Genomic DNA, 15,181 nt, shown 5'->3' with positions numbered 1-15,181 from the left:
GGCAACCCGCCGAATTATCATGGCGTCATTAATAGGTTGCTGGTCTGCATGGTGAACTACATATATCAGAATGGTCTGGCACCCTGTATCCACTATGTGTGGGAGTGTACGCCAAGCATCCACCCCCCTCATTATCAGGAGGCAGTGTGAGTGGATGTTTTATCGGTGTCCTGCACAGGTGTTATTGGCTCCTCCATTTGGTAGTCAGCTACCTGCATGGTGAGAGGAGGATGCATCTATATGCACTCCTCACTCAGTAAGTAACGGCCATTTTTCTGTGATTGTTGTCAATAACCCCATTAAGACCCATTGGCATTAGAGAGTAACTCTAGTAAAACTAGTGTCACTTTATCATTGCTGTTCATTAGTGATTTATTCTGACTCCTTCATTGGACATCACTTATCGATGTGTATTTAAGCCACTGCTTAGTACACACTGGACAGGTGACATCACATGATTTCAATAATAATCTAACTCAGAGTTGTAACCTATAGCTCTTGGTTCCTAGTGCAAAATCTGTAATGAGCCTCCCCCCAACACTACCATAGGGTCTTCTTTTGAGTTTTGGCTTAGCACCTTTAAGCCCCCTCAAGTACAAAGGTTCGGGTGCAACTGCACCTCCTCTAACTACACCTCTGTACTTCAGCACTTGACTGTTGATGTATTGGAATACTTTTATGCTGTCATATTAGGGTAGGTCAGCAGTGGGTGTTTGCAACCCTAAGATATGATTATTGCAATACGAAGTCTTAGGGTATAATAAGGCAAATGATAAGTAGATATTTCAAGAGACTACTTTGCATCTTCCTCCCACAAGGAAAAAGAAAGAAGTTTCATCCAGAACAGGCAGGGGCAGGTGAGTGATTGCATAGAAACAGGTAATAAACAGAACTTGTGTTACTATGTGGCCTAATAATGGGATGGGACTGTACTTGATATCAGGGTTATTTCCTGAAATTCCCTGAGTAAAACTTGGGGCAAATAACGAGTATATAGTAATATTTAATCAGACACTTGCATAAGCTCTAACATGTACGAGCTGCTTTACTTTCAAAGTGAAACTCCACCTTGGATGTAAAACTGGCAGTGGCATAGCAATAGGGGTTGCAGGGGATGCAGTTGCACCCCGGCCCATAAGCTCAAGGGCCCCCCTCAGAACTAGCCTTGCTGGACTTCTAGAGATTATCACAGTTTTTTTTATCCTCTTTTACAAGTTATAACTAGGAGTGAATGTGATAAACAATAATATACAATCTTTCCATAGACTGCACTCCCCTGGGTAGAGTCACATGAGCTTACAATTGACAAACAATATGCTGTCTTCTTCCTGTCATTTATAAAGGCCCCTAAACTGTTGTATGTTGAAAATCCTTTAGGTCACCTGCAGACAGCCAGGTCGGATCCCGCTGCGAGAATTCTCGCAGCGGGACCCGACCTACGCCCCTGCAGGCACCAGTGCGGGTCTCACCTTCTCCCGCGGCTCCAGCTCTCTGATGTGCCAGCTGCCAGCCAGCCGGCGGCCCAGAAGTGACATTTCTGTGCGGGCCTCTGCGAGACCCGCACAAATATAGAACATGCCGCAGCTACGTTTACGTTCTGGCTGGGAAGGTGTTTCCATAAATGGACGTAAATTTACGTGCTATGGATAGCACGGGCTCAGTAGCTGGTTGCTGGAGTGTGGTTTGGAAAGAACACCGATCCCCGCTGTTAACCCCTTACATGTTGTGATCATCGGGCCACCACAATTTAATCACAGAGGACCGATGGGTTGCCATGGCGTCCAAGTCTGCCATTGCCTATAATTGCTAAAAATAGCAATAATACATTGCAGTACAGAAATACTGCAATGTATTATCATACCGATCATAGCTTCACAGGTTTAGGGCTTATTTACATGTTCGTATATCGGCCAGGCTTTCACGCCCGGCCGATATACAGTGTCCCTTTCTGCAGGGGTAGGAGGCGGGTCGGGCCGGGAGCAGTGCACTTACCTCCCGCCCCCTCTCCGCTCTCTCTCCGCCCCTCGCCACTGTTTGCAATTGGGAGGGCGGGACGGGGATGGAGCCAAGTTCCGCCCCATTCCGCCCCTCCCATTGCAAATAGTGTCAAGGGGCAGAGAGGGAATGGGAGCTCAATGCACTGCTCCCGGCCTGACCCGCCTCCTACCCCTACAGAAAGGGACACTGTATATCTTCCAGGCATGAAAACCAATACATGGACGTGTGAATAAGCCCTAAGTCCCATACAGTGACATAAAAATGTGAAAAAATAAACAATAAAAAAACCTGTAAAAAGTAGTAATTAAACAAACCCATTTTTTGCACACTTTCCCCTCTTTGTTTGGGTCATAAAGAGGTGTCCCAAGCAGGACCCCTTATAGCATGTCCATAAGTCATAAGGGCGAGGGTTGTATTTATAAAACAACCCCTTTAAACGTCAGAATGGTTGTCACTTCCCTTCGCCCACACAGTAGTGAAGGAGAATGCAGATCTCCTAACCAGGGCAGAACATCACCCCATAACACTACCTATGTTAATGCAGTAGATTGATGGACAGCCCCTTTAAGAGAGCATTCACATAGGACGAAATACTCCATAGGATGCTGCAGACAGCAGAATATTTTGCAGCGTCTTGTAGAGTATTCTGTCCTGTGTGAACGCGCTGCAGTACAGACAAAATGACTTATGCTATAGTTTACCTAAGTTTATTCATAGACCTTGTGGACAATTTCCAGGCACTAAAACGAAAAAATGCAAATAATGCTTAAATGCAGGGCGTTGACTGAGCCGGATTATAACCACCACAAAGAGATATTCACGGTCGGTTGTGGATTTCTAAAAATCACCCATCTAATGACTCAGTGTAATGTCTCTTGCATCACACAACACATGGCTATAGCCCTAACTATCTTGAGCCTTCCAGAGTTCCTGAATATAAGGCTAGAGGTTCAGTGAAGTCTAACTTGCACAGATTAAACAGGTCATCTGATTGTGAATTATTGATGGACTTTCCTCAAGATAAATCCTCAACAGTAAATTCACAGGGGGGTTGGGGGGGCATTGCCCGGGCCCCCTGACAATGAGCTGTTCACTGGGCTAGTGCACTTGTGTATTGGACTGAATTCTGCACAAAGTAAACAGCTCCGTTCTTACTGTAGTGGTCAGGCTTAGTATTGCACCCAAGATGATCCAGAAATATTATTATAAATACTAGAGATGATAATTTATGATATATCTACGCTTTACAGCACTGCTGTAAGACAGGCCATAGCAGATCCAATCATATTTGATGTCTTAGAGTCTATGAAAGCAAGATAGCAACTCTTTGATCAAGTGTGTACCTACCCATTGAGGTAGACCATTTGGTTGCTATGGGGCCCCTGAAGAGAGGGGGCCCAGACATAGTTGGTCCTGTTCCTGCCCTCTCCAGTGGGGGGTGTAAGAAGTAGAAATATGGTGAACGAAAGTCAGCCATATGACTATGGAGAGAACAAATGGAATAACGCAGGGGTGTATAACTCCAGTCCACAAGGGCTGGAACAGGTCATGTTTTCAGGATATCCTGTAGTGGAGAATACCTGCAGCAATGGCAATTATATCACTTGTGCAATACTGAGGAAATCCAGAAAGCATGACCTGTTGGAGTGCCTTGATCACTGGAGTTGTGCCCCCCTGGAATAATGAATCATTAGGCAGGCTTCTATAACCATGAACGGGGTTACTGTCTCTTTAAGACATGAGCGGGTAATGTAAATTCATACAAAAACTGACCCTGGAAGTTCACATAACTTCCTACAAGAGCGATACATGATAATACAGAAACTAAAAAAACACTTGCCCACAGTGACAAAGCTCCTGACCACAATACAGTATGACTTTACACAACACAATGCCGGCAAACCAATACCACCTGTCATACAAGAGGATACAAAGCCCCAACAAATAACCACATCTTTATGTAAGATTCTTTGCTGAGAAGAGACATCGGTTCCAAGAAAAGACTATGTTCATGTGGTTACACCCATCCTATACAATACCGTACTACAGTGCAAAACAAACCCTATATGCTGAATTTCGGCCTGCTATACCTTTCAATGAACTGCACAGATTTCAAGTCCTACCACCAAGTTAAAGAGGTTTCCGGACTTTTACTGTTGAGGACCTATTCTCAGGATAGGTTGTCAGTAGTTGGTCGGTGGGGTCCACCGCTCAGTATTGTTACTGATCAGCTGATCCCCATGATCCGCTGTCAGTGTGGACAGCGCTGGAAGCAGATAGCGCTGTCAACATTTTAGCAGCACAGTTTGCTACTATAGGCAGAGCTCCCATTGAATGCATTTGGTGCTGTGCCTTAGTACTAAACTGGGTGCTGCAATACCGACAGTTCTATGTGCTTCCAGCACAATCCGCACTAACAGTGAGCCAGGAAGATCCACTGATTGGTGAGGATTCTAAACAGTGGCCCCCTGCCAATGAACTATTATGGTAAAATACCCCCTTTAATTACCAACATATTGGCGCCCCCAAGTACAGAGGCCAATAAAGCTGTTTATGGCAGCCTGTACTCTGTAAAAGTCATCTACACTATCAGTAATGTACCAACTATTGCAGCAAGCCTTGCAGCTCATACTATGGGACTCTTGGAGAGATGGGCCCAGATATCCTGTTGGGTGGTGAGAACCTATAGGAAAGGAATACTGAATTGGCCACAGGGTCATAAAAAGAAATGAAGGGGGAGACACACAGCAGACCTGTCCTGGGTTGCAAAACCTTGCATCATAATGGGAAGGGGGCATTTTCATCTTTGCAATGGGGACCCCCTCTCTTCTCTCCTACAATAACCAGTGCAATTCCAATGAGGGAAAGGGTACTAAAAGTGCGAATCGTGATACAGAATTTGCTGCAGTTCTACAGCAGACTTCACTCCTTGTAACATGATTGGACGGTTGAAATTTTCTCCCCTATGGCCGCCTGCAGACGGGCGGAAATTCCGCCGCTGGAAGCCTGCATAGGATTGCGTTAACAAACGCACTCCTATGCAGACGCCGCGGTTCGGCCGCGCAAAATCTCGCACGGCAAACAAACCGCGGCATGCTCTAGTTCTGTGCGGGACTCTGCGAAACGTCACTCACCCGCCGCCAGCTCCGGTCTGCGCAAGAGTCGGGGCCACAGGGCATGGGTGAGTACGCGCTGCTCTCTGCAGGCGCTCGGGTCGGGTCCCGCGGCGAGAATTCTCGCTGCCGGATCCGACCTGGCCGTCTGCAGGCGGCCTATAGGTAAATACTCAGGGCTTATTTATACTAATACATTTACACAGTGAATAGAACCCATTGATTTCAATGGCATTGCTCACATGTGTTCTTTTTTGTGCGAGCATTTCTGTCATGAAAAAAAATACAGACTGACCTATTTTCATGCGGATTGTGCACGAAAATAAAAATATTAAACTAATTAAACTTAATTGTATTTAATGCACATTAAACACGTGTGTAAAAATGCAAAGCCCACCATGCAAATTTTGACGTTCGCCCGTATGCACCATATAATCGCATGAATGAATGTTTGACGCGATCGGGTCCCGATCTTTATTTGCGTGTTTTTAAAGCCATCCACTCAGGCCGCTGTTGTGTGAATATTAAATTATACGCAGAAGCGATGGAAACTAACGATCGGCAGAAATCTTCGGAATGACCAATGATGCTGAATTAGTGCCAGCTGTCTTCTTTTCCCAGTGTTGTACGCAGGGTGACTCCCTCCCCCTCCCTTTATTCCAGCTTCCATAGAAGTCTATGGGAGCTTGCTGTGTATTTAGGCAAAAGATACAAGACCTATCTTTTCATGCGGTGTATAAAACCGGCAACCCAAAAACAGTCGCGTATGTGCTATTTTTCCCGGCGCGATTATTTTACGTGGCAAATATTTCAATCTGTTAACACCCCAATACCGAGTTTAGTTGTCTGAACCCACTTGCAGAACAAGATGACTCTGAGGGTGTATTCACACAGGCGATTTTTACATGCAATTTCCTTGTATGTAAATGTGATTTTCATGCAAGTGCTGTGTCATTCTCTAGGTTTACTATTGAAACAACATGTGTGAAAATCACATGTGCAAAATGCAGGCTATAGTACCCTGCTGAACCGACTCTAGCTTGGATACAAGATGTGATACAGGCAGGCATGGAGGCTCTAGTATTCTGTTGTACCGCCTCTAGCTTGGATACAAGATGTGATATGGGTGGGCATGGAGGCTCTAGTACCCTGCTGTACCACCTTTAGCTTGGATGTAAGATGTGATACAGGCGGGCATGGAGGCTCTGATACCCTGCTGTACCGCCTCTAGCTTGGATACAAGATGTGATACTGGTGGGCATGGAGTTTCTAGTACCCTGTTGTACCACCTCTAGTTTGGATACAAGATATGATACAGGTGAGCATGGAAGCTCTAGTACCCAGTTGTACCATCCCCAGACACAAACACAGGCATTGCCCGTGCGCAAACTAAACTTGGATTAGTGTCAGAAAGGGAAACACACTTATGTACTTATTATTCTGTTCACCTGATAGCGTGACTTTACAACGTTAAATTCATTGTATCTGTCTGGCAGACCTAATAAAAATCTTTTGAACCATAAGCTTGGATTAGTTGCTAAAGACAGCCCGGTTCCACTCCGTAGCAGTCCAGTTTCTTCTTCATGATACGACTGCAGACAGAGGTGACGTGGGGGTAAAAGGCAGTACATGTAATTGGCGCTCTGAGGCCAAATGTCCTACGGCCAAGCGCCTAGAAATGGTTCCTACAGACACAGGGGTGTAACAATGTTGCCACCTGTCTCTGGATGGTGGACAACCAAACAGTTGAAGCTGCTGGTCGGACAATCAGACAATTCTCTTTACTGGTCTGTTGGGGGGATCCTGAGCCCGGTCCCCTTGTGTTCCCTCACACATCCACTGGTCCCAACACCTCCTAACAGTCGGTCAGAACGGCCCGGGGGTACACAGTTCGTCGATACGACCGTCCAGCTTCTCCCATCCCAATAATACGCCCCTCTCAGACTCTGATAACGGGGTGACATCTCTTCTCTGCGTCATAGAGGCGTCTAGTGGTCAACAAGCTCTACACAAGTGGAAGAAGAGGTCACTACACACAAGGACCCTCTGAGAGCCTTTATAGGCCAAGAGGGGAGCCACTTTTAGGGCCTCAGGTGACAAGACCGTTCATCTAATCACCACAACTCTAATCATTTACATATCTGCCTGAGATGGGACTGCAGGACGAGTTTTGCAGAAAGCAAAAAAAACTTCTTCTAGGGACCGCATTGTTTTTGACAAGGAGTGTACTTACGTAGGACTGCAGGTATAATTTAGCTTAGAGAGCTTTCTATTATATAACATGATGTGCTGCGGTCCATAACAACCAATCACTGAGCAGCTTTAATTTTACCTCAGCACTATCAGAAATGAAAGCTGCACTGTGATTGATTACTATGGACAACAAAAACAGATTTTCTTTTAGACAGCCCTCATAAGACAGGCTTCCTCCTAGTGATAACACAGTCAGCTATTCTCCAGTAGGTTCCCCAAGCCTAAAGTCCAAGCACAAGGTGACATGATGACGCCAGCTGCAAGCTACACGGACTATATAAACACCAAGTTGGCAAGCGGATAGATAAGACTAGAATGTTGCTTCCACCCTATTATTATCACTGGGACGTCCCATAACTACAACCTTCTCAGGTATAATCTACGACTATAAAACCATCTCCTCAGCAATCTTCTGTCTCACGGAAGTCCCCACGAAGGTCACGTGTCACGGCGGAAGCAGCTCGAACGCTAACATGTCTAGCTGCGGACATGTAAAACGCCACCAGGCCAACAAAACCCCCCGTGTTTATGCCTTTTGTGTCTCCAGGCAAAGGCTTGTACGTAAAAACAGTCTCCAGCGATACAAAACAACCGTCCCACACAGAGAAGAAAGGTGAGATTTTTGCTTACTTATGAGATAACAAACATTTGATATAATATTCAATGATTGGAGGGTGAAAATATATATTATTATCAAGTTAAAAATGACTCATTAATAATTCTATAATGACTGGAAGGGCTGTACAATGTATTGAGCAGGGAATACGCTGTATCAATCTGCCACATGCTGTCATGTTGCCGCTCACACAAATTGCGCAAAATACGTGCGCAAGAAAAATCACAGCTTACTCTATCTTGGCTCATATTACATCCACATTCATGCCACGATAGCAACTGGTGGTCCGAAGGAAGTACGCAAAGTCATTGCGTGCTTGCTGCATGCCGCGCACGTGTCACTTGTAATTTTGGGATCCATGTAGTATTATCCAAGGTGAGATATGCAGCTCCATCTAGTGGACAGATTATCAGCACATTTAGGCTGGAGTCACGCGGGACATATTCCCGGCGGAAATCTTGCGAATTGGCCGCAGCGAAAAAACGCAAGATTTCCGCCAGGAAAGCGCTGCTTCAAAACCCACGGCACTTAGCCGCGGGTTTTGGAGCAGCTTGGCCACACGCTTTTCCGATGCGGCTGGCGCTCCTATAGAGGAGAGTGCGGCTGTAACGGAAAAATAAAATTGACATTCTGTGGCCGGGAAATCCACGCCGCAGCGTCGGCTTCTGACGGCTTTGCTGCAACAGATTGGCCGTCCCATGACAAATTTCGTCCACATGGTTGGCTAACCCCGGAATTAGCGGCCGCAGGCGGATTTGCCGCAGCACAATTCCGGCCAGAATTTCACGGCAAATCCGCCCTGTGTGACCCCAGCCTTACTTGAGCTTGTAGTGTATCCAACATGTCTAGGAATAGAAAAATATGGTTGCTTTCTTCCAGAAACAGCGCCACACCTTTACACAGGTTGTGGTTGGCATTACAGCTCAGCTCCATTGATATGAATGGGAGTGAGCTGCAATACCACACACAACCTGTGGGCATGCCTGTCGCTGTTTCTGTGAGAAAACAACCATATGTTTGCAATCCTTGACATTCCCTTTAATGCTTCCCCACTCCATGAGGTACATGTACATGATAGAAAAGAAGGCGTTCCCAAGAAATACCATATATGGATGGATTGAAGATTGTTGGCTTCTTGAGCCTGTGCAGTGACCGAAAACCGGGGTCCCGCTGCAATAGTGGGGATCAGAGAACACTGATCCTTGCTGTTAACCCCTTAAATGCTGCATTCAATGTTGATGTCAGCATGTCCTGGGTTAAGTCACCAGCCCAACAGGTAATTAAGTCTAAAGGCCGATGCCGGTATTTTCTATCAGCCATATTAATTTCTGTTAAAAAATAATAAAAAAATAGTCAGCTGCCAGGCAGATGGGCAGCAACCCGTCACCAACAAGCATTTAACTCAGTCCACCTGTAGCTCCTGTTCGACGGTTGCTGCTGCAGTGATCAGTCTGTGGCTCCTGACCCCCGGGCGTATGCGTTCCTGTACACAATGCAGACCCCGACCAGGGGGAGGCAGGAGTCACGAGTGAATATGGCTGCCTGCAGACGGGCGGAGAATCCGCCCCTGGAAGCTGCCATAGGATTGCGTTAACAAACGCAATCCTATGCAGACGGCCGCGCGGCAAACAAATCGCGGCATGCTCTATTTCTGTGTGGGGCTTGCAGAGCCAAGCAAAGAAACGTCACTCACCGGGCGCCGGCTCCGCTCTGCACATGAAAGAGCCGGGGCCGCGGGAGCAGGTGAGTGTCACGCTGCTCTCTGCAGACGCTCGGGTCGAGTCCGGCTGCAAGAATTATCGCAGCCGGATCCGACCCGGGCGTCTGCAGGCGGCCTACAGCAGCAGCGGCTGTCGGACAGGAGCTACAGATGGAGTGAGTTACATGCTTGATGGGGTTGGGTTGCTGATTGGCCCACTAGGGAAGACACTATTATTACTGGGACCACTACGTGGGTCACTATTACTACTGGGGCCACTATGGGGGTCACTGTTACTACTGGGGCCACTATGGGGGTCACTATTACTACTGGGACCACTAATAATGGAGGCACTATTACTACTGCGGCCAGTATGGGGGTTACTGTTACTAATGAGGTCACTATGGAGGACACTACTACTACTGGGGCCATTAAGGGGGATCACTATTACTACTGGGACAGCAATGTGGGTCACTGTTAATACCGGGACCAGTAAGGGGGATACTATTACCTTTTTTAGGGTTGTGGGGGCATCTTGCACTTCGCCTCAGGCAGCAGAAAGGATTGGGGCACTCCTGTCTCTATTGGGATTTTTACCCATAGAAATATGCTGCTGATAAGGTGTCTCATGTGATAACTCTGTATCTGCTTCCTTATGAGTATATGATTATAATTGTGGCGGTTTTACTAGATTAGGCTTGTCTGCTCTCTAATTAGATGGAGTGCTCTTTAGTTTACAGCCTAAACCCTATAATTAATATTTCACTGCTAAAAGCTGCGGCTCTCCTATACAGTATAATCACACGCAGAACATACAGACAACGGCACTGCTAAAATATTAATACCATATAACAAATACACATGACGTCCATATTCAGCTACACAATACATCTCTAGCCCTAAGAGGCCTTGTACAATGCCAGTTTAATATCGTCGGAGGCTCCAGCATGTAAAGTATCAAGTATACATCGCCCAATGAGAACCCTGCAGACAATGGTCAAAGTCATCAATACCGACCAGTAGCGGCAACTACAAGAAGCTTCCTGTCCGCAGGGGCCGATATTCCTGCAGAAGGATTTCGTCACCTAGTGGAATTAATGCTATGATGAATTGCTGCAGTTGTGAAGGCCAATGGAAGTCCATTGTGCTACTAGATGGGGGTCTCTAATAAAGGGGCCATTCAGTGTATACAATGAGAAAGTAAGACAGACACACTATGTATAATACATACAATAAATATGGTGGATAAATCAGCAGGATGGCCTAATAAGTGTAAAGAATTTAGTCCTACAGATGCAGCAAATGTTAACTTGACAAATGTTAACTGACAGCTACATTGTACTACATTGTTGTCATGCTGAGAACTGCTACATCTGTATATACAAACAGCGCATCCACTAAAGAATAAAGATCTCGATTATTACAAAATGTATAGCAATTATTTGTCCAAAAATAGATATTCAAATAAATGACAAGATGACATAGATACATGACCGGGATATAGAGGTGTGTTATAAACTATAGGCTAGGCGTAGCGCTCGGGAGCTCCACTGCAGGACCAGGGAACATGTTAGGGAGATGATAATGGCAGTCAAGTTATCATAAGGCGGGGCTCACTCGACCATACGGTAAAACACTAAGTTAAAAAATCGCAGCATTTTACCTGCGCAGGGTACGGCATGTCCCTACACATTTTGTCGCATTTTGGCCTGCAGTGTATGTTACGCACGCTGTCCTGGATTGGCTGACTGGCTTCTTTTTTTTAAAAACTTTCTACTGATTTTTCCTAGCAACGTGCGTAAAAAATGCTGTAAATACGCAATGAAGTTGCGTATGCACCGCATTCTAAATGCATCCATAGAAAACAATAGAGCTAAAATACGGTAAAATAGAACGCTTTCTTTTTCATGCACAGAATTTACAAAAGAAATATACGCAAGCATGAATGGATCAATGAAAAGCAATGTACTTTCATAGACAGACTCCATTTATAAGCATATTAAACACGCGTAATACGCAATGAAATTATGCTTGCGTGACCCCGGCCTAATGGCTTAAACAGGTGGGTGTAAGCACAAGTACGCGCGCCACTACGGAGCGTATTTACACATGAACATGGGTTGTTGGTTTTTTTCCGGAGTATTCACATTCCGCGCTAGTACGCATGAGTTTGAGAAGAAGAGTGAGAAGATGGGTCCTGCCCTATCTTTTCTCAGGTGCAGTATTAACGTCGGAGAATGCCGCTACCTTCCCGATATGTGTCCGTGATTATCACGCCTCTGTCTAGGCCCTAACTGTGATCCAATGGGTTTTATGATTAGCGGTGTTGACCGAGTGTGCTGTGGGGTCAGTGAGGAAATGCGAAGATGTTATCTAGTTTGGAAGGTGCATGTATTGTCCGGTGTGGGCTCTACGGCTCCTAGTGGGTTAAATGAACAATTAGGGCTTATTCGCATGGGCAAGTGCTTGCTGACATGGGTTTTACACGACCTGCTTTTTTAAATTTAAAATCACATCACTTTTGTGAAATAGCGATAAACATGCATGATAGCTGTATACTAATGTGTAGGTAAACATCATTTTAATCCCCCCATTCGTAAACTTGGAGTCAGTATACCTCGTCTTGTCATTTATTTTAATCAGTTTTTTTTGGAAAAATGTTATAGATTTTGTAATAAGATATTTACTCTTTAGGCTTCATGCCCACGGCCGGGTCGGATTCCAACTGCGAAATATTGCAGCGGAATCAGACCCGGTGCCCCCCAGAGACCCCATACTCACCTGTCCGGATCTGCCGTAAGTGTCTCAGACAGCGCTTGGCTGTGGTGTGGATTCCTGCAATACTTCTGCAGTGCTCACAGCGTGGAATATCGCGGGACGGGCGGCTTCCATTGACTGCAATGGAAGCCTGCCGTGAGATTTTCCACACAGAACATGCTGCGGTTCTCCCCTGCGAGTGGAAAATCGCAGTTGATTTCCGCTCATGGGCAGGGGAGAATCTATTAACCTAGCATGTCTATGGACGGACATTGCTGCGGAATTTGCGGTGGGTGTCCAGCCACGAATCCTGCAGTGAAAATCTGTCCCTGGGCATTGGGCCTTGCTGCCAAAAATATAAGAAGGAGGGGATTAAAGCCGCTTTCACATCTGCATGGGAACCTTCGGAGGTTCTGTCAGAGATTTGGATTAAGATACCAAAGAAGTCCTTCATGCAGCGTTATTCGGCACTGTTGGGTCCCATCCTCAGATGGAGCCGGTTAGCCATAGGGATTCCCCTTCCCAGCTCCCTAAACAGAGCAGGAAAGCGAAGCCCCTGACGCAGATGTGAAGGCAGCCATAGGCTGGTTTCACATCTGCACTGGAACCTCTGTACGGAGGTTGCCTTGCAGATTGGCACAAAATAGGCTGTAGGCACTCTTTTCTGTCTCGCAAAGTGCCACGCAGTGGGCAAAACCCACATGGACCCCCTTATAGTCAATGGGGTCCATTTGGCGCTGTTCGGTTCCATCATAAGATGAATCCATTCGGCCAGGGGGTTCCCTTTCCTGCTCCCACAATGGAGCACAAAAACAGACCCCCGTGGCAGATGTGAAAGCAGCCTAATTGATGCACTTAGCCGCGTTGTACAATCTCACGTCTCTGAGTCTGTTGGTAACATAAAAGCACAGATAAGGCCGGCTTCACATCTGTGCTGGAATCCCCATTCGGAGGTTCCGTCGCAGATCCGTGCATGCCGGGCTTTTTTCTTCAGGTAAAATGCCAGGCTGCTGAGCAGAAAGCGAATAGACCCCGTTATAGTCAATGGGGTTCATTTGGCGCTATTTGGTTCCATCAGAAGACGGATCCGTTTGGCCGCAGGGGATTCCCCTTTTCTGCTCCCCGAAAAGGGCAGGAAAACAGAACCCCCGACACAGATGTGAAAGCAGCACTAGCAGCTAAACAACGACAGACTTGAAAAACTTCAAACAATGCCCTATACCCTCAGGAATCACCAGTAGATCGCTATCAGGCTGTATTTATGGGCAAGTGCGTATCATCCCAGGAAACTTGGAGCGAGATTGTGCTCCTAAAAAATGGGATTTTCTATGAAAGTGCGATGTGATTTTTAACTCGTTCATAGAAAATAATGGCTGATTGCTAAATTGCATAAAACTAAAACATGTAATTAACCCTGCTGATAACAATGAGGTGTACGGCCGTGCGGCTCGCAGCGCACAAAACTGGCACAGCACTCGCCTGTGTACATAGAGCCTCACAAGAATAGCGTCTCTGCAGACACCACCGTAGACACGAGGAGGGATGCAAAGTTACCATCGATTGTCCACTTTCATGCCTGATCGTGGATACCGCGGTGTGCAGTGCCGCTATTCTTCTATCTGCGTAAACATACGAAGAAACACATAAAATTGACGAAAATGAATCCTTACAAAGTTGGAGAAGACACCTTTGGAAAAAACTTCGACTCCACCTTCCTCCTCGAAGCAGGAATCCTGGCCTCGGCTGGGGTTTAGCAGAAGTAGTAGCTGCAAGGTGAGGAAGAGCAGCGGAAGACAGTAGGCAGATCCCAGACTCCCCATGGGTTCCAAAAGTTTAGTTCATTGTGGCTGGTAGTTGTCCCACCTGGATGCAGCGCCCGCGCCCCATGCTGCTGGAGGACACTCAGTAGCCCTTGACTCCCCACAGGCGGCCTCAGTCAGTGGCATTTCTGCAGCCGGTCCAGCCACATTTTTGAGTTTGTCACCTTACTACATGCCTGTCACCACCCTGCCGAGCTGTAGGTTGCTCCTCCTCAGGGCGGCTACACCTCCCTCCTGTGTGTTCAGCTCTTCCACCCACTTCTGACTAATTTATGTGTTTTGCACAATGGTTTTCCTGGCAGCCAGATGACTTCTACCTGCCTGCAGCAGTACTACACCGACAGCTCCATAGGGCAAGCACTGCCTGTATTGGGACACTAAGGGGGCACCAACTCTATACCTGCGCCGGTGCCTCCAGAGCCGTCTGACACAGATGTACAGAGCGGACTATGCTATAAAAGTCTAAGAAAAGGAACTTAACCCTTGTTGTCACAGATAATACTTTAGCAGACTTCTTTCCAGTTTCCATATTCTTCCCTGCGTCACTTGAATGCTGCAGTACCAGCCACAGCCAATGGACAAGAGTGGCGCTGTTTCTGTTGTCGCAAAAGGAATGTATTTTTAGCATTACATTTGCAATCTGCTTTCTATAAGGCCGAATTCACACGGGGGTAAACTAAATTTGGCCACGTGAACATGCAGTGCGTTCGCACAGTCGAAATACGCTTACATCTGAGTGTTGCGCCTGTTCGGGTGTATTATTGCTTGCGCAAATGCATCATTTGACAAAGAAGGGGATAAATACAGGATACATGTCATATATTGGCCAAATATAACGTCATTTCTCCTGTATACACACATGGCTGCTTATCCTGAAAAGTCACCTGATAAGTTGAGTATTCTTTAAGATCTCTGCTTGCAGGGA

At 46.4% G+C, this 15,181-nt stretch overlaps 1 protein-coding gene across 1 annotated transcript in view; it reads right to left on the bottom strand.

Annotated features, from left to right (window-relative positions):
• Positions 1 to 14,457, bottom strand: part of IL17RE (interleukin 17 receptor E) — a 64,799-nt gene extending 50,342 nt beyond the window's left edge. The window contains exon 1 of the mRNA XM_066596752.1: positions 14,107 to 14,457. Within this exon, the coding sequence (XP_066452849.1) occupies positions 14,107 to 14,256 (150 nt within the window). The 5' untranslated portion in view covers positions 14,257 to 14,457. The remainder of the gene's footprint in view (positions 1 to 14,106) is intronic.
• Positions 14,458 to 15,181: the final 724 nt, after the last annotated feature.

This window comes from Eleutherodactylus coqui, chromosome 3, assembly GCF_035609145.1.
Source record: "Eleutherodactylus coqui strain aEleCoq1 chromosome 3, aEleCoq1.hap1, whole genome shotgun sequence".
NCBI classification, from domain to species: domain Eukaryota; kingdom Metazoa; phylum Chordata; class Amphibia; order Anura; family Eleutherodactylidae; genus Eleutherodactylus; species Eleutherodactylus coqui.
This window is presented reverse-complemented; position numbering and strand designations above follow the sequence as displayed.